This window comes from Pelophylax lessonae, assembly GCF_965119305.1.
Source record: "Pelophylax lessonae genome assembly, chromosome: 9".
In the NCBI taxonomy this organism is placed as follows: domain Eukaryota; kingdom Metazoa; phylum Chordata; class Amphibia; order Anura; family Ranidae; genus Pelophylax; species Pelophylax lessonae.
Window position 1 is genome coordinate 114,934,793 of NC_138776.1, and position 23,544 is coordinate 114,958,336.

Here is a 23,544-nt window from a genome sequence, read left to right on the forward strand (position 1 = left end):
AGCCTAAGATGGCAAAACTGGTAATAGGAAAAAAAATAAAGAGTTAAGAATTACCCTTCTTTGACTTTGCTCCTATCTTCAGTTTAGATGGCCAGGCAATCTGTGTATTTGTTTCCTCCATAATCTGCAGAAAGAAAGTGAACGCATCTTTAGTAATTTAATAGTTCCCTTTTGGATTAAGACAGAATTCTCACCATTATTGCTAGAGTTCAGAGTCTGGTTAAGAAACCGCCTTAATAAAACATCTGATTAGGCAGACAGCTTTGATCAGATACCAATTTCTGTTTCCTAGTAAATATCAGAAACCTGACCATTTTAGCAGATAAATATTAGGCATTTCCCACCATGTGGAATCAATTTGTGATCATTTCAGCCCATTATAAATCCTTACTAACAGGATAAAACTAAAGTATCCACAGAGATGCAAGTTGGAATTATGGGATCTTATTAATTTTACACAAAATAGGACTGGAAGATAGCATGTGAGTGTGTGTGCGCTCGTGTGTATGCACACACATACCAAATGTGGTGCCTGCATACAACTAAAAACATACGTGACATATTTCATAATATCATTAAAAAAATTAATTCCAAAAATCTTAATTTTGCTGTAATTTCTTCAGGTGTGCTAAAATGGCTCAGGTATCATTTTTTATGATCATTTACTTCAAAATTACCTAGCTCAGTGGGACCAATCTACCTAGGGACAGTAGACTACAGGAATCTAATTGTTTACCATGGTATAGCAGGAGGTAGGGCCTCATATCATGGATATGTTATGTATTCTATTTCCATCAAAACTGGAAATGTGATTTTTGTTCCGTAAAATTTAATTTCTATTCCAAAATGCAATTTCTATAGCCTCCATATTGTCTATGGTGGTCTGCAGTAAGAGAAAATATAGCAAAATATATGCACATTGTTAATGCAAGCATTGCTATTAAAATGACAACTGATGGTTGTCTCACACAGTGCTACTGGAAAAAAAAATAGTGAATTAAACATCAATTACGCAAACTCTGAACAAAGATAAAAAACATATTTAGCTTCTCTATTCTGAAAGCATGGTACATGTAGATATGGAAATGTGGTACAGAGTACATCTCAACTAGGTGGTACTAAGAACAACCTCTGATAAGACCCGAGACATCGCTCCACATTCTTCAATGCAGCTTGGATGTGCCAAGCAATTTAATATTTGATAAGAAGAAAAATCAAATAATTTGATGACATGTGGTTCATAGCATACATTTTACCATCTAAAACACTCTAGTGGTCAGTGAAAACTAATAATGATAGTCTGGCATTCCTTTAACCCAACACTATGAGACTATCAGTCTGCTCTTATAGGCAGATATTAAATACTAATGGATTTTGCAAGAGATCAAAGCAGAGCATAGATATTGTGAAAGACTAATCACAGGTAATATTAAGCAATATACCAAAGTAGGTGGCCAGAATGAAAAAAGTTGTATCGAAAAAATGAAGAATGGATATAGGGAAAAACTAAATCTAAAGCCAAAACGCTTTTTTAGTTTTAGATAGAGTGAAGCTGGATTAGAACGCCTTCAAGATGTTTTTGCTGTGTCGCAAAGAATTCAGAAGATTCACTCACTGTTTGTTCTGGTAACCAGAAGTGAAAGGAAATTTTGGATTGTCACCAGAAGAGGAATAGAGGGGAATCTTCCACAGGAGACACTATTTCTGGTGACCCTGGTAATTTCCCTCACTTTGGAGGAATTTCCTCTTGCTTCCTGCTGTGGTTATGGAGCAGGAGGTAAAGTCAAATCTCTCCAACTGACAAGGAGGACCAAAAGAAACACAGGAAATATAACTCTCCCTTACTCTATCCAATATTGCAAAAAAAATGGTCTTTAGTTCTTTTACCATTAACTTTTTTTATTAAGGTTTATACAAAAGAAAATACAAACATGGTATATACAGTGCTTCAAGTAGTAAAATCCAAGCACGCAAACTGCCTTCAGTTTTATATTAACTACTTGTCTTTCTTTTGATTACAATACCCTGGTGCATTACTTACAAAAAGCAATAGCCAAGCGGAGACATCACAGGATTGACAAAACTGCAGATAAAAAGAATGGATGTATGGGTTCCCAATAAAATACAGTGCAATTGTTTAATTATGTCCTCAGGAGACATTGTTGGGCCATGCTTATTTCTTGGGAACAAATGTAACAAAAAAACCCATATGACCGATAAGACTTCATGATTAAGAGGATATCGTTATTATGGTCATTACCTAAACCTGATAAAATAAAGAGTATTGTTTCTTTTCAAAAAGTGAGCACAAATTATTTGGATAAATATCAATGTTTAGGTATTTATGGGTGGACTGATGTAATGAAGCACTGTCGAGGAATGTCTCACACAAATCTGTAAAAGGAGGATGTGTGATACCACAGTGGTAGGAGAAATGTGCAGGTTATGATGTACGCTTTCATTTTTGTGCGTACAATTAATCTTTTGACAAAAAAAAACCCTGGGGCAGTGCTGACTACATAAGACTTGATGTTAGAGATGTCAACGCAAAGAAAAGGATTGCAAAACCTGCATATAAAAGATTGGATCTCTGCATTTCCCCAGTTCAATACACACCAGTGATTTATATTGAAATTAGGGAAGAAACAAGATCAGTGCAAATCTGAGAAGTACCTACAGAGTCCAAAAGTAGGTTATTCGGTTTTCAATACTGGACTCAGGTTTACATTCACACCTATGCTGGGTATCTCCCGGTTCTTTTCCTATGGAGGCTCAACTCCTCAAGAAAAGTATTTGAACGATTTGTTGCCAAAGCACTGCTTTACAACACATGTGAATTCACATCTATCTTTGATGGGTCAGGTACATTGTTTACTATGTAGACATGCAGTGCAGGTGCATTTACAATGAATTAAATGCTCCCCAAACCACAAATGCACTACAAGAATGGGTAACGTGCAGGCATAGGTGTAAATCTAGCCATGGTGGACATATGTAAGGGCAGCAGGTCATCTTTCAGTGCAGATAATTATGAATGTTGGCATTATTAAAAAATACATGAATGTTAAATCGTTAAAAAAGAATCAGAAAAGAAAACTATAAATGTTGTTCACTGCCAATCTTCAGGTTTCAACTCTAATATACAGTAGACAATGCAAAAGGCAATTCCAGACAACTGAAATCAGTGAGTTAACGTATTCAAGTAAATGCAACAGCTCTTCCTAAAATCGTTCAATTCTTCTGTGACTAGTTTCATATAAAACAAAAAACAATATTAATCTGTTCATGCATTAATTTTCTTAAATTGAATAAAAACAATTACCAGTCCCTTTTACCTAACCAATTTCTGGTGCCAGGTAACACTATGCAAATCGATCATCACCTTAGGTGTTGTCTGCACCAGTTGCTTCTCAAATGCACAGGAACTGGGCAAACTAAACACATATGCGCAGGAGCTCTTAACCATTTCACTTCCTAGGCATTACATCAGACTGGCCGATAGTCTCTGCCCATGCTTGCAGAGGAACTTGGAAGCTTGTGGTTATGGAAGCACTACTAAAAACCTTGAAAACAAGAATTTCTATAGCGATTACTTTTTTTCACTCAATATGGTATTTCGTCAGTTCTTGCAGTTGCATAGGGAATTCACTCAATTTACATTCATCTGAGTTAAATGTAATTTCCTTTATCCAAATTCAAAGAGCAACTCCCATGGTCTGTAAAAAGGCAGTAGTACTTCCTGAAGGGTGCACTTTGCAACTTCCTCTCTGCTTCCTACATCACCAATTGCATTCAACTTCCATGGCAGCCCTGAATCTGATAAGTAGCAGGGAGATTTCACATTAAATTGAAAACGGCCAGTCTGAACTATATGGCCATTTATAAACCAAGCAACAGCAGTTGCAGAATTCTACAATGTATATGCATTTCCTCAAAGTGATCCCAGCTCATGGCTGAGTTCCTTGCCAAACCAAAGCTTAGAAGCAAATCCTAATGCAAAGTGAGAAACCCCAACTTATTTTACTGACATAAAAACTGTAAATGAAAGGGGAAAACCAAAACACTCAGAAGCCCTAGTGGAGCAGATTTTAAGCTGCAGATAGATTAGATTATACACTGGGGCCATCACAAACTAATTTTAAAACTCAATTAATCTATTATTAATGTCTATAATGCAGCCAGACTGCATCTACAGTGTAGTGACCTGGAGCGGTTTTACTTATTTTTACATTTCTAATGGCTGCACTATGGGTAAAAATACCTTGTGCTGAAAACATCACAGGATAGTTGCTATGCTGAAAAGAACACAGGGTAGTTCTGCTGCAGTTCTGTAGCACAAAGCAGCGGTCAGGCTCTCCTGTGGGCTCACATCTCTCCTGAACATTGCTCAAATTACCAGAATTGCTCAGAAAGCCAGGACACTGCTGATCTGAACAGTGCTCATAAGGGCGCTAAACCAAGGAGAGTTGGCAGGGCCATTGCTTTGTTTGAAAGAGCTGCGGTCCAACTCTTCTATGTGTATTTCAGAACCAGATATTTTAGCTTAATAGTGTAAAAAAATAAAATTGCTCTATATTTATTACTGTAAATGCAGCCTGATTGCATTAGGACTTGTCAACTGATTTTGTTTGCTTCAGTTCTATAGGACTGCAAAAACTACTTGGAGGTCAAAAGCAGTATAGAAGGAGGTCAAATGCATCTATTAATGAATTCTGAATGATCTCAGATGTCTAAAACTGATTAAAAAGACCAAGCAGCACATCGTTGGCAACTTAGCTATGTTAAAAGATCCTCCAGACTCCCCCTGATACAATACCCTTTCAGCCACTTGTTCCATTAATTACAAACTCTTCCCCCATGTATCTCAACATAAGCAGATCTCTTAAACCTTAAGCTCAACATGTACTATTTTATTCAATTAACTCTCTATTCGATCAGGGTTCCTAATATCAGTCTCCAATTCAACCTGAGGCCCAGTATCCCAAGGCCACCAATATTAAGTGGAGGTACTCCCTACCACTGGGGATAACAGGTGGAAAAAAAAAAAAAAAACGGACTAAAAAATCCTGCATATTTCTACCAATCTTTGGATATCACACAGCTTTTCTTTACATGCATGACAGTGCTTCCTGTATCAACCCAGCCAAAAAACTAAACTTTGATATGTACCTAAAGAATTTGTGCTCACAAAAAAAAAAAAAAAAATGCTGATCACGTCACTCGATTTAGCTAATGTGACCATAATAATTGATCACAACTGTAGATAATTATTTTTCCCGGGGGGGAGGGGGGTTCTGCTTTGGGCACCCAGAGGAGAATAAATAGGTACTGCACTCAGCTCACCACGGCTCCCATTGTGTGCTCAGTGCTAAAGACCCTGCAACATGCAGCCAGTACTGTGAGTCCAATGAGCGGGAGTAAAAGACCAGCCATCCATGTGGCCAATCAGGTCATTCCTCTCCTGGCCAAGCAAGCTATCAATCCATGGCCCGGGGAGGAGGAGTAAGTTACCGCAAGGATACTTGGTCAGTCCTGCTCCGGCTCTTAAAAGTGGCCACCAGCGTGCATCAAGGATGAATACTCTGAGGGGATTCTGGACTCCATATGAAAAGTCTCAGTCATTCAGACTTTTTTTTCTTTTATTATACAGTATGTGTTGCTTAGTAATAAGCATGGTCCAAAATGTCTGCTAAGAACATAAGGATATCCAGATGATGATAAGTATGCATATCTTTGTCCTAATCTTCCTAAAACCTTGACAGAAAAATATATTGACTTGAATAAAATGCATTTTATTCCAAAATTCACAACATAAACAAGTAAATTGATATTAGTACAATAAAAAGTCTATCACTAAAATGGAATCCTCAGCTGATGGAATGCTTTGTGGCATCACTGGCACATAGCGGAAAAAGCAGTGTACTATTTTTAACATTTTTTTAGGGTTATACTTTTGTTTTAGTGTAAAGGCAACATTAAAGACAGTGGAGCAAGAAAAATAAATTGTAACAGTAAATGTCATTAACGGTCATTGGAAACTCAAGACAGTACCTAATATAAGCCAAAATGAGTCACCCCTTATCACAATCATGTTTGCTGAAATGACAAATTTTCTTGAAATTGAAAACATATGCAAATATTTTAAAGTATTGACTTAAGCCACAGAAAGAAGCATTAATGATCTTACTCAAACATGACCACAGATTGAATAATCTCATAGCTGAAGGATGACAGCATCAAAGTCTTTATACAATGCTAGTAGACTATTCAGATATTTAATTTACTAAATGACCATGACAACAGATGACCACAAAGTCAGTAGGCTAGCTTAAAATATAAAAAAACATAAAAAAAAAAAAAATGAAGCAAAAAAGATGTGTAACCTCTTGAAACCAGCTATCACTGGAAAAGCTGTTTGGGACGGTTATGACCACAGCCTTTACTCTTCCACTGTGCCAATTAGTACATGGGACGCATACGGTAACTAAATCTCTTTAAATTCCAGTCCATCTTTGCAAATAAATTTTAGTATTCTAAAAAAAAAAGCACACAAGATGACATACTATTTAACGCAACCAGAAGGAAGCTGGTGGTCTCTGTACCATAGTTTGCCCTCTAATATTTGGCTAAGACACTCCAAAACTATAATATATATATATATATATATATATATTACACACATACACACACATACACACCCCCACATACATACACACATACACACACCCATTAAACAAAACAAAAATGTAATTTCTGAGGGGGGGGGGGGAGAAAACGGGCAAACTCAAACTGTCCCATACTTTGCTTGGAATGTTTTAAATACATAAACACTATTGTATTTATCGCAAAGGACAACACAATTTACATTTATCATTGTGCATTAGAAACTCCCAAGCCTTAATTGAGGGGTTGGGTTTGCTCTTCAACGTACTTTTAATGCCATATGCTCACCTGCTTGGCGTTTCAGATCCTCCTCTACTTCCATGCTGCTTTAAACCTTAAACCAGAGGTATTTGCTGCAGTACTAAGCACCAGTGGTGGCTGGTGCATGATAATTTTGGGGGGGGGGGGGCAGCAAAGCCAACACCCGCCCCGTGGAAAGGCCTACCGGACAGCCAGCATCCTTACCTCCTCCTTCCCAGAGTGGCTGAGTCTAATCCGGCCGTGCGTTTCCTCCCTCCTCCTGGCCAATGGTCAGTAAAATTGCTTCTCTTTTCAGCCAATCAGGAAAGGGGACTCACTACCTGCTTCCAGATTGGCTGGGAGGAGAATCAGTGTGAGAATAGTGAATGTTCATTCGCAATTGTCATACAACTGGGTGGGCCCTGAGCCCACCCTTTTTTGAAGCCTATTAGAGCCTCTGGCTCTAATCAGGTGCTTAAAAAAAAAAAAAAAAAAAGAAAAAGAAAAAAAACCCTGTTGGAATCGATTCATCCAGCACACTGCATGTAGATTAGGCGGCCGGATGTATAGATGGGTGGCATGCCCCTGTGCCTCCAATGGACGGGCCGCCACTGCTAAGCACCAAGGGTTGTGGAGGGTAGGTAGAAAAGCAGTAGCAGAAGGAAAGCAGGAGGTAAAGCAGCATTAGGTTTACAATCCCTGGCCCTTATGTCTGAAGAGGGGATTACTAAAACCTTCATTCCTACCAAAATACAGGTGCATCTCAAAAAATCTGAATATCAAAATGTTCATTTATTTCAGTAATTCAATGCAAAATGTGAAAAACTCCTATTCTATGGATTCATTACACACCGAGTGATATATTTCCAGCATTTCTTTCTTTTAATTTTCATGATTATGGCTTACAGCTAGTGAAAACCCAAAATTCAGTATCTTAGACAATTTAAAATATTGTGAAAAAGTTCAATATCGTAGTCACACTCTAATCAGATAATTAACGCAAACACCTGTAGAGGTTTTCTGGGCCTTTAAATGGTCTTTCAGTCTGGTTCAGTAGGTTACACAATAATGGAGAAGACTGCTGACTTGACAGTTATCCAGAAGACAGTCATTGACACTCCACAAGGAGGGCAAGTAACAAAAGGTCATTGCTAAAAAAGCTGGCTGTTCAGAGTGCTATATCCAAGCAAATTAATGGAAAGTTGAGTGGAAGCAAAAAGTGTGGTAGAAAAAATGTGCACAAGCATCAGGGATAAACCACAGCCTTAAGAGGTTTATGAAGCAAAGGCCATTTAGGAATTTGGGGGAGATTCACAAGGCGTGGACTACGGCTGGTGTCAGTGCTTCAAGAGCCACCACACACAGATATATCCAGGACATAGGCTACAACTGTCCCATTCCTTGTGTCAAGCCACTCCTGAACCAAAGACCACGTCAGAAGTGTCTTACCTGGGCTAAGGAGAAACAAGACTGGACTGTTTGGTTGTCCAAAGTCCTCTTTTCAGATAAAACTACATTTTGCATTTCATCTGGAAACCAATGTCCCAGAGTCTGGAGGAAGAATGGAGAAGCACAGAATCTAAGTTGCATGAGGTCTAGCGTGAAGTATTTAAAGTCAGTGATGATTTGGGGAGCCATGTCATCTGCTGGTGTTGGTCCGTGTTTTATCAAGTCCAAAGTCAGCGGAGCCCTCTATCAGGAAATTCTAGAGCACTTTATGCTTCCCTCTGGTGACCAGCTTTTTGGAGAGGATGATTTCATTTTCCAGAAGGACGTGGCACCTGCCCAAACTGACAAAAGTACCAACACCTGGTTTAATCATCATAGTATCACTGTGCCTGATTGGCCAGCAAACATACCTGACCTAAACCGTATAGAGAATCTGTGTAGTATTGTCAAGAGGAAGATGAGACACACAAGACCCAACAGTTTAGATGAGCTGAAGGCCACCATCAAAGCAACCTAGGCTTCTGTAACACAGCAGTGCCACAGGCTGATGGCCTCCATGCGACATCACACTGATGCCGTAATTCATGCAAAAGCAACCCTGACCAAGTATTGAGTTCATACTATACTGTACATGGACATACTTTTCAGTAAGTCATTTCTGTATTAAAAATCTTTTTTTTGGTCTCATCTAAAATTCTAATTTTATGAAATACTGAATTTTAGGTTTACACCAGCTGTAAGCCATAATCAAACTTAAAAGAAAGAAATGTTTGAAATATATCTGTGTGTAATAAATCTATATACAAGTTTCACTTTTTGAATTGAATTACTAAAAAAAAAAAAAAAAGACTTTTTGAGGATATTCTAATTTTTGGAGATGCACCTGTATGTATGCATCAGGACACTAGAAAGAAAACCTTCTGTGGAGCGCATACTGGAAAAGAAGTTCAGTGCAAACAAAGAATTTACAGAGAAACATACTACACCTCACACAGAACACCAACAGTGCTGTTCTCCAGATGTTTGACCACTAAGACTTTGGGCTAGAAACCAATTTCTATTCCAGAAAACTAATTGTCTAGAGCATTTATCTTTGCTTAGCAACAATTGGCATTCCTGGAAGGGGATAAGCATGTCCAAAAACCTGCCAACATGCCAATGTGTTTCTGATTGAACATGCCTTATTATGTTACAAAAACAAAACATACTTAATTTGTTATCTCCAGAGGAATTTTATACATCTATTTTGCCAATTTAAAATAGACTATTTAGCTACAATTAATCACACGAGTATAAACAGGCTGTTAATGGATTTTCCTTCCAATACAATTACTCCTCAAAAAATACAATTTAAAAAACACAAATTAAGCAGAAAACAATTTGGGAATAGAAAGGCTATTTCACATTAAAAGAAAACTCCATGCAAACTGAGAAAGCAAGGATCAGCAGAGTGATTGAGCGTAAAATACATAAAAAACTGTAAAAGTATAACCAAATTGTTTGAAAGTCGTTCTGTAACGGACTTTCAGAATGATCTTCCATCACCCCAGATGTCAAAAATTTCCCTACAGCAGTTAGGAGTTTGACTGCCAAGTCAATGACTGGAGCTTTCAGGATGGAAACCGAGTGGTGGGCTTATGGAGGATACCCCTTAGTTACAAACACTGCTCACCTTCTGTTTGACTCTCCTATTCCCAGTTTCCATATCCATGTAGATAGAGAACACACCTTTAACCACTTGCCGACCGCCGCAAGTACATATACTGCGGCGGTCAGCCCCGTGCAGGCAAAGTGACGTATGGGTACGTCACTTGCCTGCGAGCCAATAGGGGGCGAGCGTGCGCCGCCGGAGGCGCGCTCCCACCCCCGCTCATTCATTGTGATCCCCGCGCATGTGACCGGCGGACCCGATGTCCGCCGGCCACTCGCAATCATCCGTTACAGAGGGAGAAAGTCAGGCGGCTAATGTAAACAAAGCCGCCTGTCATTCTCCCTTGTGTAAGTGCAGAGATCATACGGTCCTGCTATGTAGGATCGTATATCTCTGTAGTTACACAACAAGCCACATCCCTTCACAGTTAGAAACACGCCCCTAGGGACACACTTAACCCCTCCTTCTCCAATAAAGTTAACCCCTTCCTTGCCAGTGTCATTTTTACAGTAACAGTGCATATGTATAGCACTGATTACTGTAGTAATGTACTGTTACCCCCAAAAGTGTCAAAAATGTCAGTCAAGGGTCCGATCTGTCCACCGCAATGTCGCAGTCCCGCAAAAAAAAAAAAAATGACAAAAATCTTTCCCTTAGTAAAAGCAATAATTTTTGCGCAAACCAATCAAAATACGCTTATTGCGATTTTTTTTACCAAACATATGTAGCAGAAAACCTTTGGATTTTTACAATTTTTTTGGGGGGAACTTCATATAAAAAAAAAATGTAAAAAATATTATTTTTGCAAAATTGTCGCTCTTTGTTTATAACCCATGATCAAAAAAAAAAAAAAAAAACGCACAGGTGATCAAATACCACCAAAAAAAGCTCTGTTTGTGGGGAAAAAAAGGACGTCAAATTCGTTTTGGTACAGCGTCGCACGACCGCACAATTGTCCGTTAAAGTCATGCAGTGCCGAATCGCAAAATAGGGCCTGGTCAGGAAGGGGGTAAAATCTTCCGGGGCTTAAAGCGGAGTTCCGGCCACAAAATCGACAATCGATTTTGTGGCCATCCACTTGCTTTTCTTCACCTGAAAAAGGAATTGGTTAGGATTTTTTTTTTTTTTTACTTACCTTGTTATTGTAGAAATACTCACCTTTCTTCCACTTCCTCCCTAGGCGGCCGCGGCCCGCGCCGTCACTTGCGGTTTGCAATGATTCCTGGGAGCTGAACGTCATCGCTCCCAGGAATCAATGTGACGGCATCGGCCCCGCTAGTCACTTCCGGTGCGACGCGGCATTCCCTGCTAAACAGCTTCTGGGCATGCCCAGAAGCTGTGGAGGAATGCGTCGCCGCACCAGAAGTGACGAGAGGGGCCGGTGCAGGTGCATTCTGGGAGAAGACGACACGGAAGAGGACGCAGAAGAGGATCGCGCTGGCTTCAGCTGCCCACAACAGAGATGGCAACGCTGGAGAAGAAATTTTAAAAGTGATTATTTCTCACTGTGGAATGTACTAGCCCTGACTGTCCCGGGGGTATGTTCATTGAAATTTTGTTTTTGTGGCCGGAACTCCGCTTTAAGTGGTTAAAGCAGATTGCTGAGAAGACATGTTTTTAACTATCTATATAGCCCCAGCTTCGACCACCCGCCTGCCCATTACTTTCTGCATTTCCCATTGCAAGAAGGGAAATGGAGTTCTTTATTCCTGCATGGATACGATGTGAAGAAGGGCAGAAAGTCCTCCTCCCGAAGCATGGAAACCGATATGCAACTATGGCAAAATGACGTCACGGGGGGTGAAACGAGGATTACGCCAAAAGCAACACCTCTTAATTTAAACCTTTTTTTTACTTTTTTATAGAGACTGGGGAGAGGGTCTGAAAAAGCTAAAACTTGCAGAATCCCAGAGTTATGCTTTTAAAGAAACATGTCATAAGAGAAATATGTAGGCTGCCATTGCAGACCTATCTGCAAACAACACTTTCAGTCACTGGCTTATCCAAGTACAAAGATTAGGAATTCTGACCTCCTACTTTCAGTTGATGTATAGTTGCCCTGTGTCAGAGACTTGGATCCAAATAAATTAGTCAGGCAACTAGTATTTTTAGGAATAGGCCAGTATTGGCAAGCCCCCATATTTCTCCAATACTACTCTTAAAAAATTAAAAACAGTATTCCAAGGTTGACTGATCTGGACCACTACTAGTTAGTTCACTTTGGAGCTATAATTTATTGCTGCTCCTCCAGAATACTAACTTCCACTGTACCATTAGGTCTCAATCAAATCTAATGCACCAATCAAAAGAAACCAATAGTAGGTCAAGGGGCCCTTTGTTGCTTACAAGGGGTCATGTATTAAAATAATCATGTGCTGAGTGTATTAAGCAACATGCCATCGTTGACCTCCTCCAGAAAAAAATGGATTTTTGTAAAATCTTACCGTAAAATCCTTTTCTCTTAAGCTCATTGACAGACGTAGTCCTCCTTGATTAATATCAACTCGGGTTATACTGCCCTCTACAGGAGTAGGACTAGACAGGAAAGAAAACGTTCTGGCCACACCCTAGGGGCAGTCCCAGAGGGTATATCCTCTCACTTCCTGCTACAGCAAATCCGTTATGTCACAAAGCAGTGTTTAGAGAATTTAACCCAACCCAACTCAAAAACAGAGGGGCGGGTACTACGTCTGTCAATGAGCTTAAGAGAAAAGGATTTAACGGTAAGATTTTACAAAAATCCATTTTTCTCTGTCGCTCATTGACAGACGTAGTCCTCCTTGATTAATATCAACTCGGGACGTCCCAAAGCAGTGCCACAAATGAGGGGTGGGAAAATGGAAATCAAAATCCAATCTAGAAGGCCCAACCAGTGCCAACTGGAAGTTTTTAAAGGCTCATCAATCACACAATGAGACAACTGAAATTCCAACGGAAAAAAACCCTCGAGGTAGACCACCGATCTCCTCAAATTGCGGCCTGCAAAACCTTGCGGCCAAACGAGGCATCCGCCGATGCCATCACATCAACTTTATAAAATTTTGTAAAGGTATGAACCGACGACCAGGTAGCTGCCTTGCACACCTGGACCACTGACGCCTGATGGCGGTAGGCCCAGGAAGTACTGAGCGCTCGAGTGGAGTGCGCCTTAACAGGGAACGGAGGATTCCGACCCTTAATAGAATAAGCCTGTACCACCGTCTGTCTAATCCATTTGGAGATAGTCGCGGCAGATGCAGGCAACCCCTTTCTGGGGCCATCCGTGATCACAAAAAGTGAATCCGTCTTACGGAATGATTCCGTAGTCTTCAGGTATACCCTGATCGCCCGAACCACATCCAAGGAATGCAACGCATATTCCTGAGGATGATTGGGCTTAAGACACAATGAAGGTAGCACAATATCTTCATTCAGATGAAAATCTGAAACCACCCTAGGAAGAAAGGATGGTTTCGGATGAAGAACTACCTTATCCCTATGAACCACTAGATATGGGGAATGGCATGATAATGCAGCCAGTTCTGACACCCTGCGTGCAGAAGTGATAGCCACCAAGAAGGCCACCTTCTGGGATAATGTAAGCAAGGGAATCTCCCTGATATTTTCAAAGGGAGGTTTCTGAAGAACCGACAAACACCAAATTAAGATCCCAGGGCGGTAAGGGCGCGCGCACTGGCGGAGCCAAGTGCCGCACCCCCTGGACACCAAGGAATGAGTAGCCCAAGGTTTCTGAAAGAAGATTGCTAATGCTGAAATCTGACCCTTGATAGTGCTCAAGGATAGTTTCTGCTCAACCCCTTTTTGCAGAAAAGCCAAGATTCGGGTCACCGAATAGGTACGTGGGGGAAATTCCAAAGATTCACACCACGCGATATAAGTCTTCCATGTGCGATAGTAGACTTTGCTGGAAGTCGCTTTCCTTGCTTTAATTAGAGTAGGAATAACTGAAGCTGACAACCCTCTGTCCTTCAGTACCTGAGTCTCAATAGCCAGGCCATTAAAACCAGCGACTGTCAAGCACAGTGGAAGATCGGTCCTTGAGACCGCAGATCCTTCCTGAGAGGAAGTCTCCAAGGAGCGTCCGCGACTAGCCTGTCCAAGTCGGCGTACCCGGCTTGACGAGGCCAGCTCAGAATTTCCAGGATAACTGGAGTTCCCTCCACCTCTATCCTGCGGAGAAATCTCAGCAGCAATTTGAGAGGCTGCGTCCGCTAGAGGATCGCGGGTGCGAGCCCTGTTGAGCCAACCTACCAACAGATCCATATCCGGGGTGCCCCAATGAAGGGACAGCTGGTGAAATACCTTTGGATGAAGAGACTATTCCTCTTGATCCAGAATCTGACGGCTGAAATAATCTGCCTGTCCACCCCCGTGATAAATATTGCGGAGAGAACTGGAACAACTGTTCCCCCAATAAGAATGTTGGCCACTTCTATGGCCGCCAGGGCACTCTTGGTGCCCCTTGCTGATCGACATAAGTCATGACCGTGGCATAGTCCGATTGGATCCAAACCGGGCTGCCCTGGAGCTGCTCGGTCCAGTAAATCAGACAAAGTCTGATCGCTCTCAGTTCCAACACATTTATCGGTAACCTGGAATTTATCAGAAGAAATGACTTCCCCTGGCTGAGCATCGGAGACCGAAGCCACCAGACAAGAGCCTCCCTGGTCCGCTCACTCAATCGGATCCGATTGTCCAGGGAATCGGGATTCCGATTCCATATGAGAAGAATCTCCTCTTTGGAGAATTCGGGTATGAGACTGGGCAAACGGTACTGCCTCTAAGGAGGCGACCATCAATCCCAGCCAGTTGACGGACAGCAACATCCGAATCATTGACTGAATCTTCTGGAGTTTCTCCGCATGGAGAAACACTCTTGCCAAGGATGTATCCAAAATTAGGCCCAGATAGTTCAGTCTCCTGGTGGGAACCAGGGATGATCTTTGGGAAAAGCAACGAAAACGCTGATGTCCTGCGAAGATGGGGATATGAGGATAGGCATCCTTAAATGTCTATGGACGCCAGGAAATCCCCCTGATGCAGGGAGGCCACCACTGTATGGATGGACTCCATCTCTTCCAAGACCAGAAATGGACGCACCTAGCCCTTTTTCCTGGGCATTGTGAACAAGTTCGACTAGAACTCCTCCAAGGAATGGGAACTACCACTGCTTGTTGTATCAAGCTGTCCCCCGCAAAGCTTTTTAAGCGACCCGGGGATGTCGAATATTGGAAGGGAAGAATCGCACTGGTGGAAGTGATCGAAACTCGATCTTGTATCCCAACCATATGACCTTGCGAACCCCTTTATCCAGGATTCTGGAAAGCCATGGATCCGGAAACCGGTGAAGACGTCCCCCCACCCTAGAGATGGGTGGGGCCCATTCTGTCAATCCAATGGGATAACAGTGGCTTTATTTAGTCTGGAAATCGGTGAGTCCACTATTGGTGGTACCGTCCATCTTTGAAATGAGGGATTCCTCAAAATGATAGCGCCTAGCAATGCGTTTGGAAATAGCAGGGCTCATTTACGGACGACCCTATTTGGGCAAGGGAAACCCTTCACCATTTTGGTAGGCTTGCTAGTACCAAAAAAGGAATAGGAGTCTCAGCTACCTCTGCCGGTGTAACCTCAAGATTTAAGGTTTCCCGGACAGACACAACTAGTGCTTCCAACAACGCTTCTTGTGCTATGGCGGAGGCAGAAGCGTCCTCCTTACTGTCTGAGGAGACCGTACCTGAGACAACAACCCCAGAAAAGGGACTGCAATGACCAGCTCAGAATCCGTATCTGAGGTATCAAATGACATAGGGGTAGGCGGGGGTCGCTCTTCTTGACCCCCGTCCCTGACAGGCTACCTCCACCCGGGATACCAAAGACTCCAAAACTGCTGATAATGCATCATCACAAGTGGGGTACTGGAGGGTCCTGTGGCCACCCTGAGGGGATCAGGTGGGGATACATGTGTGGCAGGGTTCATGTAACAAGACACTTGCCAGCAAACAAAAAAATTGCAAGAAAAAAACTTTTTTTTTTTTTTTTTTTTTAACTTAGTCCCCCAGCGCAGTAGCGCCCCTCAGTCTACCTGCTTGGACCCCTCAGAAAGAGAGAGAGACCCCAAGGCTCACCTGATGCACAGAAGTTTCTTATCAACCTGCTTCCAGCACTGTCTGTTACAGACAGGAAGTCTTTGGCTTGCTTTCCCTGGGCCAAGGAGGCGGCTCCGCCCCTTTACACGCCTTCCGATGCCTCCCAATTACTCCACGAGGTGTTTGGTCACCTCAAACATGGCCGCCCCCATGCTGGAGACACGAGGCTAAGCCAATATGGCGGCCTCGTGCGATCTGCAGGAAAATGGCGGCGGCCTGTGTAGGATAGCGGCGGCTTGCCAGCTAGCAGCGGCCTGCGGGATGTGTGCATTCGGCCTGTGCGGCCTGCGGAAGTGCCTCGGCCTGCGGGAGGCTGTGTGGCCTGTAGAAGTGACCGGCTTTCTGGAGGGATGGCGATCTGTGGCTGCAGTAACTCAGGCATAGGCATCGGCCTGTGTACACACTAGACAGGTAGGATACCTCTATACCTCAATAGTAATGCCTTTTAGTAGTCTGCCACTGACTTCAGTCACCCTTACAGTCATATAGTGACTTTAGATAGTCAGCTCCCAAACCAAGCCTCCTGGTTTCTATTCACAAAAATCACACTCAAATTGGGGGATCTGTGACCTGTTATAGGATAGAGGGGAGACCCAGAAACTGAGTGTCTGACCGTCCCAGAGAGGGGCCCGCGTCCACCAACAAACCCGACAGGGGGAGAGGGGGAACATTCTACTCACCATACCGGAACCAGGCGGGCGCCAACTCCTGACAGAACCCCTCTCCACCGGGCTGGGGGGGCTGTCGACCAATACGGACGCCGTGACTCTGTTGGTCATTGGCGTCCAGGCGAGACGTTTAACTCGCAGGGTCAGTCCCCGTCCAGTGGGACTATGTCGCGGCCTACCCAGCGCGGAGCTATGGCCTGCACGCGCTCGTAGGCTGAACTGAGGTGACCACTGGATCTCAACAGCCAGCCCGTCGCCCAGTTTCAGCGTACTTGCTTGAAGATCTCACAGGAACACTGGAGAAAAAAAGCTATCTAAATAAGTATTTCTAAAAAAAATCCTGCCAGGACCGAAGATCCTAGCAAGGAATCTAGGTCCTTACTCCTAACTAGAGAGAAAAAAACTGATTTGCTGTAGCAGGAAGTGAGAGGATATACCCTCTGGGACTGCCCCTAGGGTGTGGCCAGAACGTTTTCTTTCCTGTCTAGTCCTACTCCTGTAGAGGGCAGTATAACCCGAGTTGATATTAATCAAGGAGGACTACGTCTGTCAATGAGCGACAGAGAAAAGTAGTTCTTTGGATGACTTGCAAAACATTGGTTATGGTTGGTACTTTTGGTAATGAATCTGGAACAAGCAGATTCGTTTTGGTTTAATGGTCTTCAGTTGTTTCAAAATGGTTTTCTTCGGTTACTCAATATTCTCAAACCAAGCAACGGACATATCCACCAGGATAGCAATGGGAAGCCCCTCTATTCCTCAGAGCATAAATTTCCTTTACAGTAAACATTTCTTATGGAAAAAAAAAAAGGGAGACTGCCATAGCCGTGACCATTTGGCTTTGATTCTTTGAGGCACTTCCCCAGAACAAGAATGCAGTTTAGGAATGTTAAGGTAATGTAAAGTTATTAGTTCTTATCCACCAGCCTTATGTACTATAAAAAAAAATATAAAAAATTTTATACTGGAACTTTTCTTGATGTGGAGTATCTATTAATATCCTATTAGTCCTTATCTTTTATTGGTCAGTGACTCGAAGTACTGACGTACACAAACTGAAACTGAGATTCAGGTACTAACATTTGATAAATATAAGGTAGTTAGCAAATCAAATTTTAACCAAGAGTCTGCCACACATTTTTCATTTTCTTTTTTTTTGTTTTTTTTGTTTTAACGGTTTTAAGCACCAAAGAAATTGAAAAACCATAAATAGTATTTTTTCTTTCAGATTACATCTCAGCTTTGGTGCCTAAATATAATGAAAATGTGGGTAGAAGAATGCTGAGTTAAAAATGATTGAGAAGTTCCCCATTTCTATTTTATTTACCTGCTCTGTGCAATGGTTTTGCACAGAGCAGCTCTGATCCTCCTCTTCTCAGGTTCCCTGCTGACACTCCTGGCTCTTTCCTGCCACCACTGAGCGCCTCCATAGTAAGCTGCTTGCTATGGGGGCACTCATGTGTGCTAGCTCCTGAGCCCAGTGGATAAGACACAGAGCAGGGCTCCGCCCTGCCCCTGTCTGTTATCAACAGCAGCATGAGCCTGTATCTGAACCAGTGAGGAGGGAGAGAGCCTTCATCTATAGAAAGTACCTGAGCAAGGACCTTAATGACAGGACTACCAGGTATTTTTTCTTTCTTTCTATGAAAGCTGCAGAATTAAAGAGACTGTAAATTCCATAATAAAAATTAAATAAGATTGCAGTGCTTGGGTTTACATTTAAATTAAGATGTTTACGATTAAAACCTAATAAGTTACATAATATATAATGCAATATGTAAATGTTACAGTGCTAAACATTGCTTTGTTTTTTTTTTTTGTTTGTTTTTTGGGGGGGAAGGGCATCTTTTTTTCAAACAAAATGAGTCAAACTAATTCTAATTCATCTGTCACATGTTTAAGAAGTGCATTTTTTCTTGTTCACCAAAACATGGTATCAAAGAGGCAAATATCACCAGCTCAAGGCATGCCAAGTCCAAATTTCAAGTGCTTCGAAAAAATTATGCAATGGGTACAACTACGTCAGCCAGTTGCTGCACTTAGAAAATCAGCTGTGTGCTTTGCCGCTCTAGCAGTGAATTATACAAGGTCTACTCCTCTTGTAAACAGATTTGTAAGTAGAACCAAGAAAAATATGAGGATTGGCATACATTTAATGCCTTGATTTCTGGTTTATTAACAATGCCCAAAAACCTAAAGTGGTACACTCCAAACTTAAAAATTTGCATTTAACAACTTATGGACATACCAGTGACAGTTCTCATTTTGGCATCCATCATCTGCACCTGGCTACCCTTCTAGATAAATCCCTGCATTTGCCAGTACTAACATCTTTTAAAAGGTCCTGCAAAGTCTGCAAAAACACATGCTTGGGTGTTCACTGAGTATTTCCTAGTTTCTGAGCCCACTGCACTTTACACCACACAAAACGAGCATAGCAGGGAATAGCACATTATTATGCAACACAAGGTTTAAAAAGGAGAAGTAAAGGAATATTTTTTTTTAATTATGCTTACCTAGGTGGATGCTGCATCTGTCCTCCACCAGCTTTAAGGCTGGGAACCGAGCGATTAAACGCCGCCATTTACGCAGTTCTCAGAGCTCCTTGAGCAGAGAGGTAGTGGCTGTCAGTCAGCTCTCTGCCCCCCGTGCGCTCACTGGAGCGCTGGGCTGTGAAGGGGGCAGGAGCAGAAAGCTCAGTCTCTTAGCGGCTTGCTGATATGCCTTGACCAGCCCTGGCTCAGCCTGTGGGCAGATCATAACCATATGACCGTGAGCTTTCCCAAGCCTGGACCAGCTCTCTGACATCAGCCAACAGCGGGCTTCAGCCAGTTCAGCTGAAAACAGGTCACAGGACTGCAGAACAATCTGCACTCCTGTGATCTACAGGAGAAGTATAGCCAAACAAGCTGTGGCTATAATTCTTTAAGGAGCATGAAAGTCCAGCTTGAAGCTTGCTAAATGTGGTTGCCCTGAAGTTTGTAAAATCCTGCTTAAAGTAACTCTTGCACTCCGTTGCCTGGACCTGTCCACAATACTAGATGTGTACATGCTTGTTCAAGGTGAACCACCATCTAGTGAAGGAAGGATAAGGAAGACAGACCAAAAGCTTATAGCTTCAAAATCAAGTCAGCAATGGCAATTCCAAATGTCTGTCCTGTTAAAAATGTATGCACACTTAGTAGTTAAAAAGCATACATAATCTTTACTGAACAGCTGTGGCACTAGCCCAACCCAGCCTGTTTAGGTCCCTCCTCAATCTCAAAGAGTGTTCAGTACCTGTGATGATGGTAGTATGAATTGGAGATAGCATGGCTAAATCAGCAGCCTCTGAACCATAGCCCTAATGGCACCTGCCCCTTGCCAGAGCAAAGTGAACAAAGTGAGAAGGTGGCATTGTAGTATCTTTGTAGCCAAGGAAGTGCCAGAGCAATTGTTTGATGCCAACTAAAGTCGACAATAAGTGCGGTTACAAATTGAAATTGTAATTTGTTTGGTTACAGTTTTGTTATTCAATTATTAAAAAAAAAAAAGAAAATTGGAACAAAAAATTTTCTACACATTTTTAATAGGTCTCCAGAAAATAGAGTGGAACCCTGCAGAGAATTTTTCTATCCCCATGTCCTTCAATACTCCCTCCATGTGACCTTGTGGAGTATGGAAATTTTCAGTATGCTGGGGGGGTGGCTTAAGGTTTTACATTTTCAGTGCAATTATGTAGTGCTACTTGCATGCAACTTGGCTACAACTTTGATAAGGATGGTATATTCTATGGGGCCAAAATCAAACTAGAATAATTGCATGAAATAAGTACAGGAACCTTTTCCAAAATCACATTTATTACCTTGTGGTGCAATTCTGTGCAACTCAACTCCCATCTGAAATTACACTATCGTAAGCCAGGCAAAAATACTGATCTGAATGGGTAGCAGGTCAATAAAAAAATCAGCAGAACCAAAACTAGGTCCTGCCACTCCATATGCCTAAATGAGATATTCATTCCAGACCACGATTCTGGATAAAATGAGAATCACTATTTTTTTTTTTCTTCGAATAAAGATCACGATTCTCGACGTATCATCATCTTTTACATTATACAAAAAAATTGGGCCGACTTTATGGTTTCTTTTTTTGAAATTCATTAAAGTGTATTTTTTCCCAAAAAACTGTGTTTGAAAGACTTCTGCGCAAATACACTGACATAAAATATTGCAACGATTGCCATTTTATGCTCATATATATATATATATATATATATATATATATATATATATATATATATATATAGGTTTCTAAGTAATTTTCTGGCAAAAAATACTGATTTAACTTGTAAGCAATAAGTTTCAGAAAAAGGCTTAGTCTTTACAAGGTTGAACTGGCCTCACTTCAACCTCTTAGACCCCGTTCACACTGGGACGACGCTACTTGCCGGGGCGACCTCACAGGTCGCGGTGCGCAGCTCGCACCGCGACCTCGGAGCGGCCAGCACGGACTTCCTATCATTGAAGTCAATGCAGGTCGCTCCAGGTCGCCCCAAAGAAGCTCTGGACCCTTTTTCTAAGTCGGAGCGACTTGTGTCCCTCCTATTAGAACAGGTCCACAGCTACTCTATGGCAGGCGACCTACGGCGACCTGTCAAGGTGACCAGGTCGCCTGACAGGCCGCCCCAGTGTGAACGGAGTCTAAAACTTCAAGTTCATTCCTTTGATCTAATAGAATGAAATGATACATTGCAAAACATTGTGTTTATAGTTATCTAGCTGCCTTAATGTTGATAAACACTTGGGCTTCTTTTTTTTTTTTTTTTTCGGACAGCTGCGAATGGGCAGAGATCAGCCCTGTAAGAATCCAGGATAGGCCATTTTAAGATCGTGAGGGAGGGGGGTGAATCAAGATCGTGTTTTTTAACGATTAATCGTGCAGCTCTACCGGACAGCTAACAAATTACAGAATAAAACAGCCCAGTGCAAATATAATTTCCTGCCCCAGACACATTGCATACCTGAGTTCATGTGTTAACAGTTCAAAGGAAATCTACTTTGAAAACAAACTGAAATATGCCAGCTCACTAAATTTCTGAAATGGGTAAATAATTCTCTGGAGAATTGATGGGCAGATTTAGGGACGGTACAATAATGCAGTTCAAGGGTAGGAATTCAATGGATTATGAGAGTCTTTATGGGTCAAACATTTTTCCAGTATACTTCGCATCCTAAATATGGATACAACCACCAGTTTGTTTGAAATCTCAAAACTCAAGGACCATTTATTTATTACAGGAACCTAAATGGCACCCTCAAGTTACATAGTACATCATCATCAGGCCCTGACCCCAAGGAGCTTACAGTCTAAGGTCCCTCACTCACATTCATACATACACATACTAGGCCTAATTAACCTACCAGCATGTCTTTGGAGTGTGGGAGGAAACCCACACAGGCACATGGAGAGCAGGCAAAGCGTGCTGTGGTTAGGATTCAAACCAATGGCCTTGGGGCTGCTAGGTGGAAGCGCTAGCCACTTAGCCACTGTAGTGCCCTTTTACGGAGTAAAATGTAAAGCAAATCTAATCTCAATCACTACAAATCTTATATACATTTGGATATGGTTATGTAATTTTAAAAGTTGTGGTCAATCTTAATATATTTGTCTTTCATTAGGAAAATGCCTGGTAATCCTGCTATGAAAGTTTTTGTTCAGGCACGTCTTCTTTCTGCATTGCTTACCTCTCAAAAACACCCCTAATGGAGCCCTATAAGCGGCTTTGTCGATGTAGATTTGGTCCATCATTGTCACCATCTGAAGACTAGCTCAGAGCTATGATGTATGATAAATGATGGATGCTGGAGCAAGTGCAGCAAGATAGCAAATGGTTAAAAGAGGCCGAAAATGATCAGTAGCAATGAGATGCAAAAAAGGCACAAAAAAAAAAAAATGTATTGTAAAGAAAACTCACAATAATTATTTATGATACAGAGCACTTTAGCAAACTAAAAGTCAGCTATTTTGGGTTTGGATCCACAATAAGCATTTTCCTCTTGTAATCGTATCAGGGCCCTTTCAGACCTTTGAGGTCTCCTGTAATGTATTACTGTATGCACAGTTACAGTAATAAACAGAGACACACTGCCATCTTCAGGCTAAAGGTTTATGTGAATAAAGCCTTCAGCCTGCAAAGTGATCACAGGATCAGGAACCATGCAGGGCCGGGTTCACACTATGCCCATACAGGAACCTGCTGTGCGTTCCTGTGCGATTCACATGTGGTGCAATTTCAGCCCATTCATTTTGAATAGGCTAAAATCGCACCACACCAAAGTAGTGCATGGAAGACTACCAAAGTAGTACTCTACAAAAGTACCATGCACTCCAGTGCGGGCAAACGTACTGTGTTTGCGACTTGCATTTGGGGTGTCTTTAACCACTTGCCGACCAGCCACCGTAGTTTTACGGCGGCAGGTCGGCTCTGTCCCGCAAAACAACGTACCTGTATGTCGCTTTGAGGGACCGCTAGTAGAGGCGTGTGCTGATTGGCTGCAGGGAGAGCCAATCAGTGGGTCCAGTGGCCGCAATATCCGCCGGGCACCCATGTTTGCTCCCCATGGAGATAGAACGGCAGTCTGCCTTTGTAGACACTGCAGACTAATGTTCTGTCAGTAATGAACACAAGGAACCCTGTGTTCCTCTTATTTAGGAACACAGGTCTCTGTGTTCATTCAGCAAG

General features: G+C 42.1%; 1 protein-coding gene across 5 annotated transcripts in view; it reads right to left on the reverse strand.

Annotated features, from left to right (window-relative positions):
* Window positions 1-23,544, reverse strand: part of BICC1 (BicC family RNA binding protein 1) — a 366,015-nt gene that overhangs the window by 203,675 nt on the left and 138,796 nt on the right. For all 5 annotated transcript variants that reach the window (XM_082268000.1, XM_082267998.1, XM_082268001.1 and 2 more), the window contains exon 3: window positions 55-124. In XM_082268000.1, the coding sequence (XP_082124126.1) occupies window positions 55-124 (70 nt within the window). The remainder of the gene's footprint in view (window positions 1-54; window positions 125-23,544) is intronic.